This window comes from Haemaphysalis longicornis, unplaced genomic scaffold (assembly GCF_048455015.1).
Source record: "Haemaphysalis longicornis isolate Haplotype H1 unplaced genomic scaffold, Haemaphysalis longicornis Haplotype H1 scaffold_1, whole genome shotgun sequence".
Taxonomy (NCBI): domain Eukaryota; kingdom Metazoa; phylum Arthropoda; class Arachnida; order Ixodida; family Ixodidae; genus Haemaphysalis; species Haemaphysalis longicornis.
The window spans coordinates 429,058,342-429,074,284 of record NW_027526203.1 but is presented as its reverse complement, the minus strand read 5'-3'; the positions used below and the strand labels follow the sequence as shown (position 1 = coordinate 429,074,284).

Here is a 15,943-nt window from a genome sequence, read left to right as displayed (position 1 = left end):
CCGTCAGCGTCCGTGCGCACAGCATTTACAATCGCAAAAAATCCCACAGGAACCGGCAGGATTCGAGCCTGTGTCTGGTAGACCAGACAGAGTTAGTGCCAGTCGTCTTACCCACTGGGCTACGACCGTGAGTTAGTACCCGAGAGTCAAACGGCTTACTCCCTCGCCTGTAACGGTGCAGAGTACCTTAGGACCCCCCAATGTCCGTCCGCGTCCATCCATGCGCACACCACTATCAAGCGAAAATCAAGCGAAATTCGATTTGAGCCGTGAGGTGCAGTTTCATTTGGGGAATAATCAAGGTGCAACTCACGGCTTCAAATCGAATGGCGGTCGGGGCGAAAATCGGATGTCACTCGGGGCGCAACTTGGATGTCATTTCGAGTCCCCGTACTCCGAACCCTCGCCATCATCCACGGAGTGGAGACGCTGCCATTTTTGAGTCTCGTCGTACCATCGGCACGTGCGCATTCGCCATTTGGCCGCTATGCCCGGCCAAGGCTCGCGGGTTGAAGAGTGACAAAAGGCAGTTTTCTCACATAAGACAGTTTATTCCAGAACTTCAAGCCAACTACATGAGCTGTGATGTAAAAACCTAGAACCCTTTCACCATCCTCAGCATCGCAGTAGTTTATTATTGACATTATTGTCACCGTTATTACATCTTCTACGTCACTTACCAAAAATAGACCTGCAGTGGTTACGTATCCCAGAAAAACCATTGGCAATGTTTCCAAGGAGAAAAACGGGAGCAGAGCTTGACCAATCGTTCTCTTTTTCTTTTTGCACTACACAAGTACGACGGGCAATGCGTCAAATCCTGGAAACGAAACTTGCGGATGTCATAATTGCCACTGATTGAACCATTCGTTTCGCATGACAACTGAAACATGAAAAAGTGTACATGAAAGCTTGAGGGCGAAACACTATTCGATTGAGAACTGAGAAACATTCGAGCAAGTGTAGGGGGCATATATTACATAACAAACAACATGAATACCCAACAGAAATCAACAATTAGGACCGGGACTGAAATAGTGAAGTCCTTGAACTCCTCGGGAAACGTTTGAGCGACGCTCCCAAGTCTTTGCTTCTTTTTTCCTCTGATTCACAGGCTCGCAGCAGAGCGAGTACCAGCTGCTGGCTGTAGTTTGTTGTTGTGTGGCTGTGGTTCTCCCTTCCATGTTAGACACGCTATAGTGTAATCAGCTCACCACGAAAAAAAAAAAGTTTGAGGACTATTTACAACAAACACTGTGATGATCGAGATATATATATATTTATATATATGTTTAAAAAAACTGGGACACAACGGCACTCAAAACGTAACATGTAGGCAACGGGCAGTATTCAAGCACCCGCAGTTCGGTCAGACGTTTTGACAACATACTCAACTCCGAAACTACGTTTGAGACGCAGTCCCGTGAAAGGAACCAAGAAAAAATCCCGAACGATGGTTGAACGCAAAGCAAACCTGACGATACGCAGCGTCTTCTATCGCTTGTCCTGAAGGGACTGAGGCCACGTAAGCTGTCTTTGGAAAAAAAATAGTGTGTTGAGGTCGACATCATCCTACACCTTATACTATATGTTTCTGTATATACATACACGTATGTATACATATATACGCGACACATGTACATACATGTTCTGATGCATATACATGCACATAGGAACTTCGAGATACTATTTTTTACTTGGGTTTGAGGTAGTAGAAACTTGCTTGGCGTTCAGGGCTGAAAAACCCACAGAACGGGCGGAGGTTGCAGGCGAAGGCCTGACGAGACCTATTCTGAAATTAAGTGAACGCGGTTCAAGGTAGCTCTTGCTGTTTCACCTTTTTTTATCTGCCTAGCGCACCGGTCGATCCGCAGCCCAAACAAAGCACACTTGCAACCTAGAACGAAGACACCATACCTGTTTCGACTAGCTCGACAATGTACTACTTCAAAAAACGAACGAAGATATACACTGGGAGGCGGGAGTGGGTTTGATAGAAACCGGATGCAAACCTTGGCTTAACGTTAAGTCAGGTTTAATACGTATATAAGTTGGTTCAAACTGGTCGCGTTCGTGTTGAGGCGTTTGTAAGTCGTGTCAGCCGTATGTACACCGTAACGTGCATCCTTGGTCTCTTCCCGGTTTTACTGGGTTGAAAACACTTGAGGTGTTTGTCTTGAAGCGTTCCCAAGAAGACTTACATTAGGCGGCTGCTGAATGACGGTGTGTGGATGAAGTAGGCATGAATGAGGGTGTCTGCGTGTGACGGAATCGCGCGCGTTCTTTGACCCGAGTGCCTGAGGTATTGGTCGTCTACGGAACGCGCGCCGCAAAATCCGCTTCCTTCCGTCCAAACCCGTGCGTCACAAGAGCGCAAAAAGGCGCACCGAGGCCGCTGTTTCTTTACCTGCGTGTCTATCGAGGAAATATAAAACGATGATCTACTCGTTAGCTAAGAAAACAATGCAAAACTTCCCTGAAGTGCTCGGGGTACAGGCGAATCAATGGCCCAGCATGGCAAAGGCGCCCCGATCTGGATGACGACGCGACTAACTGAGGATGCGCACACTTCCTTGTCTGCTCACAGATGGCGCCAAGAGTTGGTCTTCTTTGCGAGAAAAAGAAGAGAGATAATTAATTACGTTCCTTTTTTTTTTTTTTTCGTGAACTTCGCATGCCCTGGGAGAGCTTCTGCTTGCGGGTAACAAAGTTGTTGCATTTGGCTGACTAAAGAAAACACCAAAGAGGTAGACGTTGTATTTTGGACTCTATAGTTGTTTCTCGAACCTCGGAACTCTTGCCCGAGGCTGTCATTCATGAACAACAACATGCACTACAAGCACATACTCCACGCTGTACGTATCACGAACAATGCTGAACCCGTTGAAGAACACAGTCTGGCCCAGCATATGTAAGGCTGAATGGCTTAAACTCGCCGAATCGGTGACTCAGCAGCAGCGAGATGGGAATTTCCAAGACAACGCCGCAGTTGTTCCGTCATTGGGCCCAGCTGCCTCTATGCCCACCCACGCGTCTCTTTCCCCTCTGCTTGTGGAATGCAACCGTTCCAGTCAAACAAGTCTCACGGGAGAGAATAAAGGAGCCAAACTGAAAGATGCCTTCTTTGCGTATGCCACAGTTAACGCTGCCACCTAGAGCAATAAATCCCAGTGTGCTCGCAGCCGATTAGTCTGGCTTCTGAGCGCGAGGAGAGCGCCAAAAACAGCGATGACCGCATACATTAGGCGCACTGGCTGCGCGGCCATTGGCCGAGCTATAGAAATGAAGATCTTCTGACTGTTTCGGAGTGAATCGATTACATGCCCGGACTCTTACACACGTTTCTACACCGTCCCGCTCACCGAGTCGCTACACCGACAAGTTTAAATAGCCGCATTCTGATTTCTATTGTAAATGTAACGTTAATCACAGAGCAACGAAAAACATTTCACGAGCACTCCAACTGTTGAGAACACTTAGGCAACCAGTGATTTATTGCAGTTAGCGACGTGCGGAACGATATTAACGTAGGTTAAACAGTGCCTTTTGACCTGAATACACACTGCTTTCTTCGTATCAATCTTATGGAATTACTTTTATTTTTTTGGTTACATAAGAAAAAAATGATCCAGATTTCTTAGTGGTGCTCGCTCTGCAACAAGCTGCGTTTCGTGTCTTTGTGGTAAGATTGCCTCTTTTGACACTCGTACCTTTTAAGCTTCTTTTGAAGTTACATTGCCAACTAAAACCGAGTTCAGAGTTTTTTCTTTTTTTTTTTTTGAGTTTCGAACTAGTTTTATGCATAAAAAACCAGAAGCAATGACCCAAAAGACACGTGCAGCTATGAAAAAAAAAGGATTACTTTCTGCGTTGTGAGAACTAAATGTAAACCACCTGAACACACCGCACTTGAACGTGTGATTACAAGCACTTTTTTGTCCAGAAAAAGAAAAGTGTGGAGAATAAAAGCGTCACAGATGAACACTTTCACAAATTTTGTGAAGCCACTTGACCGCGAAAAGCTTAATTCTGAGCAGATAATTTAGCATGAGGCAGAGCTAAGCTAACCACCGACTACATAATTTGATCATTTGAATGAGGAAGACCTACGTTCACTTGATGTTAAAATCATGCCTCAGAGCGTTCGCGTGCGATACGAGTTCGCAAGGAACCATTCCTCCGGGTCCAGGTCTCGTTAAGAAAACGTGCGCAGAGGCTCTGCAAGGGCAAAAAAGCAGGAATTACCGAAAAAGGATTCATCAGCTGCTAACGTCGTTCCCTCTACGTTGGTTCCGTCCCTTCTGCAGTGGAATAAAGAAGTCTGTCCCAGTTGCCAGACAAGCACGTTTCCTATCGTTCACACAGACTTTCTCATTCAGACGCCACCCAGACATGATCGACGAGACTATGGTATGTACACAGGTATTTTTTACGTGTATGGTTCACTGTGGAAGAACAAAACGTTGGCGAGCGCCGGCGAAGACTTGGGAAGGGAGTTTCGACGATCACCTAGGAACTTTCACGTGTGTATATAACAGCACAATACCTCGCAACCTTCGATGGCCAGGGAACAAAAACGCCAACGACGCGAGCTGCAGTCCGATCGAACTGAACAGATTTCGGGCCCCGGCTGAGGGAAGCGCGCCGTCACGATAGGCGTCGCGGCGAGTGCCGTAAACGGCCGAGCGCGGGGTGACGCGTTCGCTCGGCGCTCGGAGAGAGCGTCGCCAGTGCGCGTCGCCCCGCTCGGCTCAGATGGCCACGGGGCCTTCACTTTGAACGTCGTCGGTTGACGGGAGCACTTCCTCGGCCACTATCCGTGCCTCTACGCGAAGGAGGAGAGAAAAAAAAGAGCTGGAACCGTCGAGTGTTTTCTTTCCGTTAGCTCGTCCCAGGACGCAACGCGACACGTATAAACAGGTCCCTCCTTTACGGCAACAACAGGAGAATCACACGTCTGCTCGCTTCAAACATAATCACAATACGTGGACATACAAAAACGCAGTATGCTTTTTTGTTTTGAGTTAGGAACTGTCATCAGCACAATGAATGTGCTTGTATATATATTTATATATACTATATATTTTGTTTTTGCTTGTTTGTCTGCCGACCTCAAGGGCAGCTTTCCGGCTTACTAGCACTGCTCCCTTCACTCAAATCGAAAATTCGCAACGATAACAGAAATAAACGTCCCCGTGTTCCCTGCACGTGGACGATGGGCGGTACACGGACCGAACGTGGTGTTTACTCCGAGTCTACTTTTTAGCCAGTTTCAAGCGTTTGTGTTCATGAAGGGTACAAACGCAGTCTGTGTAATTGAGAGAAAAATACTTTGGACCGTTTGAAATTGATACACGTTGTCGGAGGCAAGCAATAACAAACATAACGGCGGCGAACTTTCGGTTCGCTATTAGTAGCGGCCTCAGCGGAACAAAATGTTGACCTTTACCACTTGGACGCGGGCACATCTCGACCAAGCCTGTCTCAAGACTGACTGTAGATGAGACGACAGCTCAAAATGAAGCAGGGAGCAGGGCTTGTAAGCTATCGGAAAACTCGGCCCTTCGAGCGGGGATTTTTGCTTGCGTTTTTCGAAATGCTGCTCACACGTAACAGTGCATTTCGCAATAGATAGGAACCATGTATGAGCGTCCGGCCATTTCCGTCCGGTGCGCCGCTCGTGCGCCCGGCCGTCCGTGAGCAGGACTGCCAACGACTCGGGCCCGCAAACAGGGCAGGGCCGAGCTGCTTCTAGCAACTACACGTCGCGAAAAAGTTATTGCAAAAGTCGCGAACCAACGCTCGTTCAACATATCACCACGGCTTTGTACACACCTAAAACGCGGAGGCCCTCACAGGGCAAACGACGCCAGCAAGAAATGAACATAGGCCGAAGGGTGCCGCCAGAAGTGATGAAGTTAGCGAAGAAAAGAACAGGACAAAGAGTTCCTGTGATTCCACACACCGGCCTTGGGTCTAACAAATTAGGTGCCACTATCTGACACGCACGCCACCAGCACGGGCAGGAGAGGCACGCACGAACACACGATACTCGGAGGTAGTCGGCTAGTGTTGCTCCGCGAACAACATACACTGGCATGCGCACGAACTCGCGGGAAGGCAGCCTCTCGTTAGTTGCCGTGACTCTCGCCAGGGGGCGCATCCGCGGGCGCCAAGAGGGCCGTAGTAAGGTGATCGCCGACACGACAGAAACCTCCTTCTGCGGGGGCACAAGGAAAGATGCGCATGTGCCACGGCCTTCACGGGTTCATTTGTCGACAGCGAGATCATTTCGAGCAACGAACGTATGCAGGACTGAGTGACAGAATGAAGGTTTTCATCTTCCCTGAACAGAAATGACCCCAGAAAAACCAGACGCGGAGACAATTTTCTCAAATTAGGGGAAGAGAACGACTTTACCCGTTTGGAGCCAGGAGAGCTACTCGTCTTTTCTCTTGGTGCGCGTTTGTACAACCGCGGGATATACGCTCGTTCTACGTGGCAGCCTCTTTCAAACAACGCAAAAGAGGGGGTACGCGGACACACACACACACACACACAGAGAGGCCTAGAGTGACTAGTCCGTTACTTTGTGGAGCTCTACAGAGTGCGGGCAGCCCCGCTGCCGCTAGTTGTGGTGGCCGCTGTCCTTGCCGGCGGCGGGGCTCTTGCCGCCGCAGTGGCGCTCGGAGTCGCAGTGGAACTTGAACTCGCGGGCCGTGTGCAGCCGGTCGCGGCAGCGGCGGCACTCCCACGCGCGCTGCACCAGTCTCAGGAAAGGCTTGAAGTCGGCGCCCACGTTGGGCGGCTTGCCCGCCGCGAAGCAGGCTGCGCGCTGGTGCGCCACCACCAGCGGCTCGGCGGGGAACACGAGCTGGCACTTCTTGCACACGAAGCCCACGTCCACGTCCACCTCCGAGGCGAGCAGCAGGTCGGGCTCGGACACGAGCCGCCGGAGCTCGTCGCGCGAACCCGGGCCGGGCTCCGGAGACACCCGGGCCACGGCCGCCGCCGGCAGGGCCGCCTTGGCGCTCACGTCCGGCACGCAGGACGCCGGCAGCGCCAGCAGCGACAGCGGAGTGCCTCCGTACACGCCGCCCGCTGCCGCCTCGTAGAAGGGCGCCGCCGCCGCCGCGTTGTTGGCAGCCGCTGCGAGAACAACGGCCAACAGTCACACCACGGCCGCCGCGGCACACTCACGCTGCAGACAGCGTGTCGGGTCGCGCCGCCCCCCCCCCCCTCCCGGCAGCAGCTGTTTCCCGCCGAGAATAGCGAGCTTTAACGCGCCGCCATTCAGCTGGGGCCACACGGCGCACATTTCGAAAAGTTCGCAGGCGCTGCGTCCCTATCTAGCTCGGCGTTGCTCAGAGGAGCGATTGAGTTCTGACAAAAAGAAAAGAATGATAGGCATCTCTTGTTCATTAAAGGGCACGGTGGTAAGCACAGAATTCATATTGTTAATGAGAAATCAAATATAGTACCAGCAAAGTTGTAGCAGTACAGTTTGCATTGATTTATGTTGAAGGGAACGTGTTTCCGACATCACAAATTAGCCGTTAGACTGAATGAAGGATGTCCACGGTTCGGCGACACTCCGGACACGGTCCCCTTGTAAGAGGCTTTCGAAGCAGCTCGGTCAGGAATGTTGCGACAGGATTCGCAGGCAAGCATATGTCAAGTAGAGTCGCGCAATCTGTAGCAGGCAGCATGTATTAGCGACCCGCAAGCCCGGTGATGGCCGGTGACACCGGGTAAGCCCTCTCAGCAGTCAAGGACCGCTGGCGTGAGATCGCACGCAACGCAAAAGGGAGAAACCGATCGCCTGGCCGGAGAAGAGCGTCGTTGGGGCCGAACGTGTCAAGCACTTGACACAGGCCTCCCAGGTGAGAGAGGGAGGGACTGGACCGAGACGATCATGCGCCCCTGCCGAACGACAGAAACGTCGTGCGTTCCCGCCGAATCGAGTGCCCTGGCTGCCTTGCGTCCCGCTGTCCTGTCTGCTGCCTTCTCTGATATGACAGTCACACGAACATGACAAATGTGCCGGCGGTTTCATCCTTGCGAACCCCCACACCGCCGCCCAGCTCTTGTCGGTTCCTCTCGCCCTCTTTTCTTACAGGGTACGCCACGAGGACCGCCGGTGTCGATGCGTTGTACGCCGCACACTGCGCGCCCTCCGCCTCTTTCCCCCTCGCCGTAGCAATTCCGAGGTGGCACGCCGCCGGGTAGCGCGCATTGATTTAAAGAAAACGAGAAGACGAGCGTTCGCGCAAACAAATGCCGAGGCCTCCTGATGGGCTTCGGTCGCTCCTTTCGCGGCCGCTTGCCCGGGACCGTCAGGCCGTTCGCGAGACCGAATAACTAAAATGTCCAGCCGGTCCAGCCCGAAGAAAAAGGGAAGCCGATCGCGGAACGGAGCAACTTTTCGTACTCCACAGGCACGGTCGTGGGGCGCTTATAGCTCTGTGACACGACAAAGAGCTTACGCACTCTGCTTGCTTGCCTTGTGTCGGCGGCTTTTGCGATGAACGCCGCACTAGAAGTTAGCTCTGGTAACGTCGAGCTGAGAGTATCCGCGCGAAATGTCGACGAGCAAGAGCAAATAAACGTTCTTCACTGGCCAGGTTGGTGGTAGTAAAAACTTTCCCTTGCATTTTGCACAGAAAAAATAGCAACCCCTGGTTTCTGCCGTCGTTCGCTGGTGTGGTGTAGAACCTACGGCACAGGGAAATCTTTATATCCTGCTTGGATGCGGACACACAATTGCGGACACAGCCCTGTGCACTCCAGATAACAACACTTAGTGCTATCACCGTGAAAATTGTGCCCAATAAACGCAGACGCATGCTGTCGATTGAGAGGGACCACGAGGTCACGGGATGGTTCGCGGTCGCGGATACTGTGTTCGTGGTGGAGGAGGAATACAATAGATCCCGGTCGCATAAGATTCCGGAGCTCATCAAGGATTCCCAGGTCCTCTCATTCAGTCTGCAGCAGAACCTCCCAAACCCAGACCTCCGTTGCAAATTTTCATATGTGTCTGTTTAACCAGTCGGCTATTTTTAAGCAGTGGCATGCTTTTAACCTGACCATTCACAAGAATACAATCCCTTTCGAATGTCGCCCTTGTAGTGCGGCCTTCTTATCTTGCTTATGCAGTTGGTAAGCAATATAAGAAATGAAAGCCTTTGTACTTCTTCTATAAAGAGCCTCTCTCTCTCTCTCCCTCTCCCTCTCTCTCTCTCTCTCTCTCTCTCTCTCTCTCTCTCTCTCTCTCTCTCTCTCTCTCTCTCTCTCTCTCTCTCTCTCTCTCTCTCATTTCGTGTTGTTCGGAGCGAAATTCGCAATACGATCGCTTGTACGGCTAGAGTGCACGATATGCGGATGTTACAGTGAAACATGTTTCACTCACACCCCCGTAACAACACGCCACTTCGCTACACGAAGGGATACCTCACCAACGATGTCTTCAATGGTCACAAACTTGGCCCGTTTAGCATGCTTGGTGCCACAGGGGCATAAATCGTATAAAATCAGATCACTGTAATATAGCCTCTGTAGCTGCCTGCACGTATCCTATCCAAGGCAGCGAACGCACGACACACCGTCGTACGCTAAGGGTAGGGGGTGTCGAGGGGGCTGCCCCTTCCCACGCCTCTGAATTTCCAAATATTTTGAAATTGTGCTACATTTATACAATTTTGATACATTTTGAGATATATTAGTGTTCTTAAAAAGAAATGCAAAGAGAACTGTAGGTATCAACTCATAAAGAGGGCGTATATAAAAGGCAAATACAGTGTCGGCTATACAAATTTATAAAGCTCGACTGGTCATTGTCGTACCACCGAACTGGTGTGGTTAACTTGAAATTATTTCACGAATTAGCCTTGTACCTTTCCCACTGTTTGTAAACTGCGTAAATACTGGAAAGACGGGGTTTCACTGGCAGTGTCATTTAAATTAGCTGAGCAAACGTAGAGTAATAGTCATTTTCGTTTCGCCCGCTCTAATTCTGACCAAAAACCCGCCTTGCGCCGACATTAGGCCTCCTCGGCTTTTCCTTTCCCTATTTTTATCCCTCACTGGCCAATTTGACGAAGGGGTAATGGATTAAGGCAGGAACCTTCGTCCATTAAAGCGTTCCTTAAGTGCAGTCTCAGTGCAGTTAAAGAATCAATTACGTACGCATTGAACCATTAGACATGATCCCTGCGGCCTTATGAGTAAGCTATTAAGACGAACGAAAACAGGAGGGAGCGAGAGAAACTGGCCCCCTGCGTTGTCATTATTGTGCCGGCCCCGACGACGCGACGGCCGCCCATTCGCCCCCGTAACGAACGATCACGGGCAGGATAATATTGGCCCAGAAGGTAATGAAAATTAGCCCGAATCGATCTCCCCCGTCCTGCGGTTTTCCCGTATGATAGCGCACTCATCGGGCAACGCATTATTTGCACAGGGGGCGTTCAGAGCGCGTTGTTATGCAGATGGACGACCGGTTTCCGTCTTCTGACGTCATTTCCGACGACCTCTTGACTCTTTTTGTTTAGCGCTCAGACATTCGCTGATGAATTTGAGATAAAACAAGCAGGAGACTATAAGACGAGGCGGTGGCATTAGCTGGTACATTATAGATTGCGGAGTTAGGTCTATCTGTGCATTATTTATTGCCGAAACGATTCGTAGGTAATAATCTTTGAATGCTGTCTACGTTTCAAAGCTTTGATGACCCTTATCGTGTTATAAATTCCACTTTTTCTATTCTCTTGATGTGAGCGTGCAAGAAATATTCTGCTCCTAAATCTACTTGTTGCTCAGCTGTTTCGTTCGTAAATCGTTTAACCAGTGTAAGCAACAAAAAATAATAATAATAAGCGCGCTAGTAGACCGGGACAGAGGGCCCACCCGCGTATCTCACTTTGCGTCTGCCCTCGCCGCCGCCTTTTAGCGCTGTGTTTTTAATGGATATGATTATTTGAAATCGTCAGAACCGAAACATTTTAGGAGCATGTCATTGGCATTATGTCAATTTTTTTTTATTCCCCCTGAGGGCTTCCTCTATCAGTGCCACGTTCTTTTGAAATCATGATTCAAGAATAGGGTGAAAATATGTCATCCCTTTTCTGGTCATGCCGGGATCCTAGCGTCGCTGATGCGCACATCCATTGCCCCGGAATATGGCCGCAATGGGTGCATAGCACCTTGTGAACACTTGTCTGCACGTATGTAGTACGTACACACGTAGCGTCATGGGCAAACGTTTGTGGACGGCGGCATTGCTCATTTTTGTGAATCCCTCTTCAGCCCCTCAGCCCATTGACTGTGTTATGGGCCTGAGGAGTTCTTAACATCTTAACGTATTCGCGAAACACGCAGATGAGCTGCCGGACGGGCGAGAAATTTCTGGGAGTAGCAGCGGCCATAATCCGTAAACTTTTTTTTATTACTAGGCAGTTTTAGCATATCGTTACCGTGTTTACGTTACCGTTTACCGTGTTTGCGGGAGTAGACTGCGCAGCGCGAGAGTTACCGCGAACGGTAACTTACCGGCACAGGCTTCACCGTCACCAGCGCTTCCGGTAACACGGTAAAGGGTAACGCAAACACGGTAACGATATGCTAAAACTGCCTACTGTGTCACTACACATCAGTATCGTCATGGATTGACGTGAGCAGTGTAAGAGGTGGCAGTGGTGTGGGGGAGCAGACAATGCGGCGTCCCTCTGTTGGGAGGAGGACCATGCTGCCTCTCCTCCTCTAGCGTCACTAAATAAGCTACGCTTATTTTTTGGTGACGCTATCCTCTTCTTGAGAGACACTGACGTGTCCCGAAAATAGGAGCGTAGTCACAATGGCGTTTCATCCACTCGTAACCAACGTGGTGAGAGCATTTTTGTATGCGCGTTTGTACATACACGCATCCCCTGACATCCCGTCTGCTTTTCGATTCCTTCCTAAGCGGAATAAACCATGCGCTTTCTTCTTTTTTTTTTTTTTTTTTTTGCAGACGTGGACATGAACACGCATTCAGACGCCGGTACAGGGTAGCAGCCGCGAACCACTGCAGAGGCCGCATTTGCTAGGCGCAAAGTGCTCGGCACGTGTGTGCGTGAGTTCAGCCATCTTTACAACTTGTTGTGCAACTCAATTCACGCAACCGGCCCCAGGATACCCAGTGACACTCACACCGAAGAGACTGCGGCGGGAGAGCACCAGTATTAAGGAGCAACGAGGAAAAAAAAGAAAAAAAAGGAAAGGGAAGCGAGGGGGAGAATTAAGAACGTTCCAACAACAGCTTCGGCAAATAAACGCCGCGCAGAAGACGGCAAGGGCGAACCGGCGAGCAGACGGCACGGCGCGAGGCAAAGGGCGAGCGGGACGTCCGGCAGTGGCGGCGGCGGCGGATCCCGTGAAGTCTGAAACCGGTCCTCCACGGACGGACAAAAGGCGGAGACAAGGGATTTTCTTCTACGTTCTTCGCTTTCGTATAGAGAGCGTAATGAGCTCGAAATGATGGAACGGTTGGTGGCAATCTTGAAGAGTCGTGAACGAAGCATTTGCTTTAACGATGCCGATCGTCGGGAATGTCTCTGGCTGCTTTGCCTTTTTTCTTCTCGGGCCGCGATTATTTCACCCTCGGGTTTACTTCTTTCCATTTCGGGCTTTCTCTCGCCGCGTGCACTGGCCGCGAGACGCGTCTCGATTTAGCTCGCGCTTTTGTCTTCTGAATCAGCCGACGCCCAAGATGGCTCTCTGGGACGCGCTCTCAGTCAGGGCCCGAGCGGAACGCCTCTTGCCGCCGACCGGAGACCGGAGTCGCGGCCGGACCGCCGTTCGCGCCAGGTCCTTTAATTAAGACAAACAGCGGCGAAGACAAGCCGGTCAGCTGACTAAGGGCGACGCGGTCGGCGCAAGTGGCGGGTTCGTGCCCGGTGGCGCTTAATCACTTCGGCCTCACCTCGGGGCCCGGCGGCCCAATCAATTACCCCGCTCAGTGGGCACCGTGCGCGGGGTTAACTAATGAAGCATCCTGTTTAGCGACCGCGTGTTGCGGCGGCGGCGGAGGCTGGCGGACACCGAGCGACGACAGCGCGGTCCCAATGGATGGCGGAAAGCGGATATGGGAGCGTGATCGGGCCACATTCGGTGCCATGTAAATGAGCCCCACTAATTGCGCCTCACGGCGGCCCCCAGAAAAATTAAGGCATCCCCTCGCTTTCAACGCCGCCCCGCGTCCATCTGCCGCGGCGGCGCAAAGTTCGTCTCGGCGATGCGATAAGCGCGGTCCGCATTATACACGTCCATCTGGATATCTCTCGCCGAACAATCTCCAGTGGTCCAGCGATGCGTCATAATCCATCATGCCGAGGCATCCCGAAGCAAGACGTCTACATTTTTGGCAGCCAGCTTGCGCGGACACCCTGCCTAGGCGCCTCGGCCGCGTTTGTAATTATCTCCGAGCTAAGTGGTTATTTAAATTCAGCCCGACTGACGGCACCGTAGCGACTGACCACTTCCCGGAACGGCGCATGCGCCACCGTCGTCAGACGCACCCGAGAGACCATGCGTACACCACCGCATTGGTGCAGCTGATGCCGGCGGTGGACAGCTGCAGCTGATTTACGCCCAATAATGCCTAACTCCGGTACCAAAAGTGCCAAATGAGACTGGGATTTCCGAGTAACTGCTTTCCAGGCGATTTTATACCTCTGAGAATGTCTCGTTTGGGCATCTTCGCAAAGACGTCTGACACTTCCTGCTGGTTTAAAGGGGCCATGAAGACAAAATACGACTTTGTTTACTTACTGGCCTTGAGTACTTCACTCAGGCCCATTTCAGCCGCGAAATACTTTTTTAACCCAAAAGCCGCGAGAAGTACTGCAAAATGTTCAAATTTGGCGCTAAAGTAACGTGATATGTGCAGGAGTGACGGGCCGGCACTAAAACATAATTATCAGTGGGTTAACTGCACCTTGGCATTCCAGTGATACGAACAAATAGATCAGGAGGCTCCAAACATGTTTCTTCGCGATGGTTTGGATCGGCCGCCGCCAATCGAACAAACAAGATTCTGTGACGTCGCAAAAGTTGCCGGAAAGTGGCTGGGGAGTCGCCACTGCTTCACAAGCATCCTTTAATATCTCGCTTAGTTGCCTGAAATTAGCGTTAAAATTGGTGTCACTGCTATGGGGCAAAGCAGTCTTTTTAACGAACCCAACTTGTATTTTGTCTTCACGGCCTCTTTAATTTAAGGCAATGCAGGATCCTATGCGCAGTTTTTTTTTTTTTCAAGAAACACACGAGAAATCTTAGCTGGAGTCGTTTCCGGTTAAGAAACACTCCTCTCAGTGAATAATACACAGTATCGCCTTAAATTGTGCTTTCAGAAACCGTGTCCTCGAGTTGTCCTACGCGAAAGCCTTCGAGCAACGTTTAATATGTGTTTCTTTACTTTGTAATACTTTAGCTAGATTCCCATTTTTCTCACTCCTGCTTGAGAGGAATTGTATTTCTCTTCCTTTATGCAGCGTTTGTCTGTGGTGAATTGCTAGCCACCTCTTTCGCCATACAGTTGACTCCCGTTAAGACGAACGCGAAGGCACCATGAACATGTGTTACAAGAGGGCAAAAGTGTTGTTCGGCTTTATGATGAAGCCCGTCTTAACCGAGATCGTCTTAACCGGACTTTACTGTATTTAGCCACAGTTATCTGGCAGTACGTTTAAACCTCTGTAAAATTTCGTAAAATTTTGGAGCCCACAGTTTAGGAAACCGACACGGACGCTACTTGAAACATAATTTTTGTGTCGTGTATGCGCATGTATGTATGTGTGTATGTATGTATGTATGTATGTATGTATGTATGTATGTATGTATGTATGTATGTATGTATGTATGTATGTATGTATGTATGTATGTGTGCATGTATGTATGTATGTATGTATGTATGTATGTATGTGTATGTATGTATGTATGTATGTATGTATGTATGTATGTATGCACAAGAGATTAATTAAACATAAGTTGTCCATCACCTTTTACTAACTTGAGTGATCGTAGAGCTCTTCGACTTCCATTTATCAGCGTGGCTTCTTCTCCCTCCATTTCCTTCATATTTCTCGGCCCTTTCAATCGCTAGCCCCGCCATATCTCTTCCGAGAGGAGCCAAAGAGAAAAATTTAATTATCCGACTCCGAAAACGCTGAACCCTTCTCCTTATTCTTTTACCTCGTACGTTGGAGCAATTAAAACCCATAGCAAACATGCGGGGAAATATAAATACAAGAAGAGAAAAAAGCAAGTTTGCAGGGAGGGGAAGGGAAGGGGCTCTTTTTTCACGCCTAACGCAGGTTTCCGAACCTGCATCGTGTCTGAGATGCGCTAGCAAAGAATCATTAATTTCTGCAAATTATATCGCCATACCGGGAGATTTGCACTCGGTAAATGACGTCCAAACTTCATTGACTTGTTAATTGAGATCGTTAAGCAGCTTTAGAGATAAATTTGAGAGGGGTCGTCGAGAAAGTAAGAGCAGGGAAGCGGAAGCGGAGACGCGGGTTCCGTGATCGAGGCCAGCTCTCTTCCGGGCGCGCAAGCGTGAGCTCCATTATCGGGCTTCTTTTGTCTTCCCAGATCACCTCAGAAGTCCACGCGAAGCGGGCTAAAGAAGTGTGGTCGAACGCGGCCAACGACCCACTTGGAGCACCCACCGAGGAGACCCTCACCTGGGCTTCGAGGAAATGAAAACTAGTATTCAGAGCATGCGCTCGGCTTCATGCGCGCCCCCGTCCCTCGGCCGGCCTGTGGGAGGCACAGCGATCCCCTTCTCTTCCTTTTCTTCAGCTCTGTGCTTGTTCTTGCTCGCTCTACTCGTCACTGCCACGGTCAAGATTGCTGCGAACGAATGAAATATCTCCAGCTGACTACATCACTCGCGAAA

At 50.3% G+C, this 15,943-nt stretch overlaps 1 protein-coding gene across 1 annotated transcript; it reads right to left on the bottom strand.

Annotated features, from left to right (window-relative positions):
* Window positions 1-530: 530 nt before the first annotated feature.
* LOC144161938 (uncharacterized) lies at window positions 531-13,837 on the bottom strand. The gene is made up of 2 exons (XM_077692497.1): window positions 13,810-13,837; window positions 531-7,149 (listed from the first exon to the last, which is right to left on the bottom strand). Exons 1-2 carry the CDS (start codon window positions 13,835-13,837, stop codon window positions 6,629-6,631), a joined length of 549 nt encoding a protein of 182 aa, XP_077548623.1. The 3' UTR covers window positions 531-6,628.
* Window positions 13,838-15,943: the final 2,106 nt, after the last annotated feature.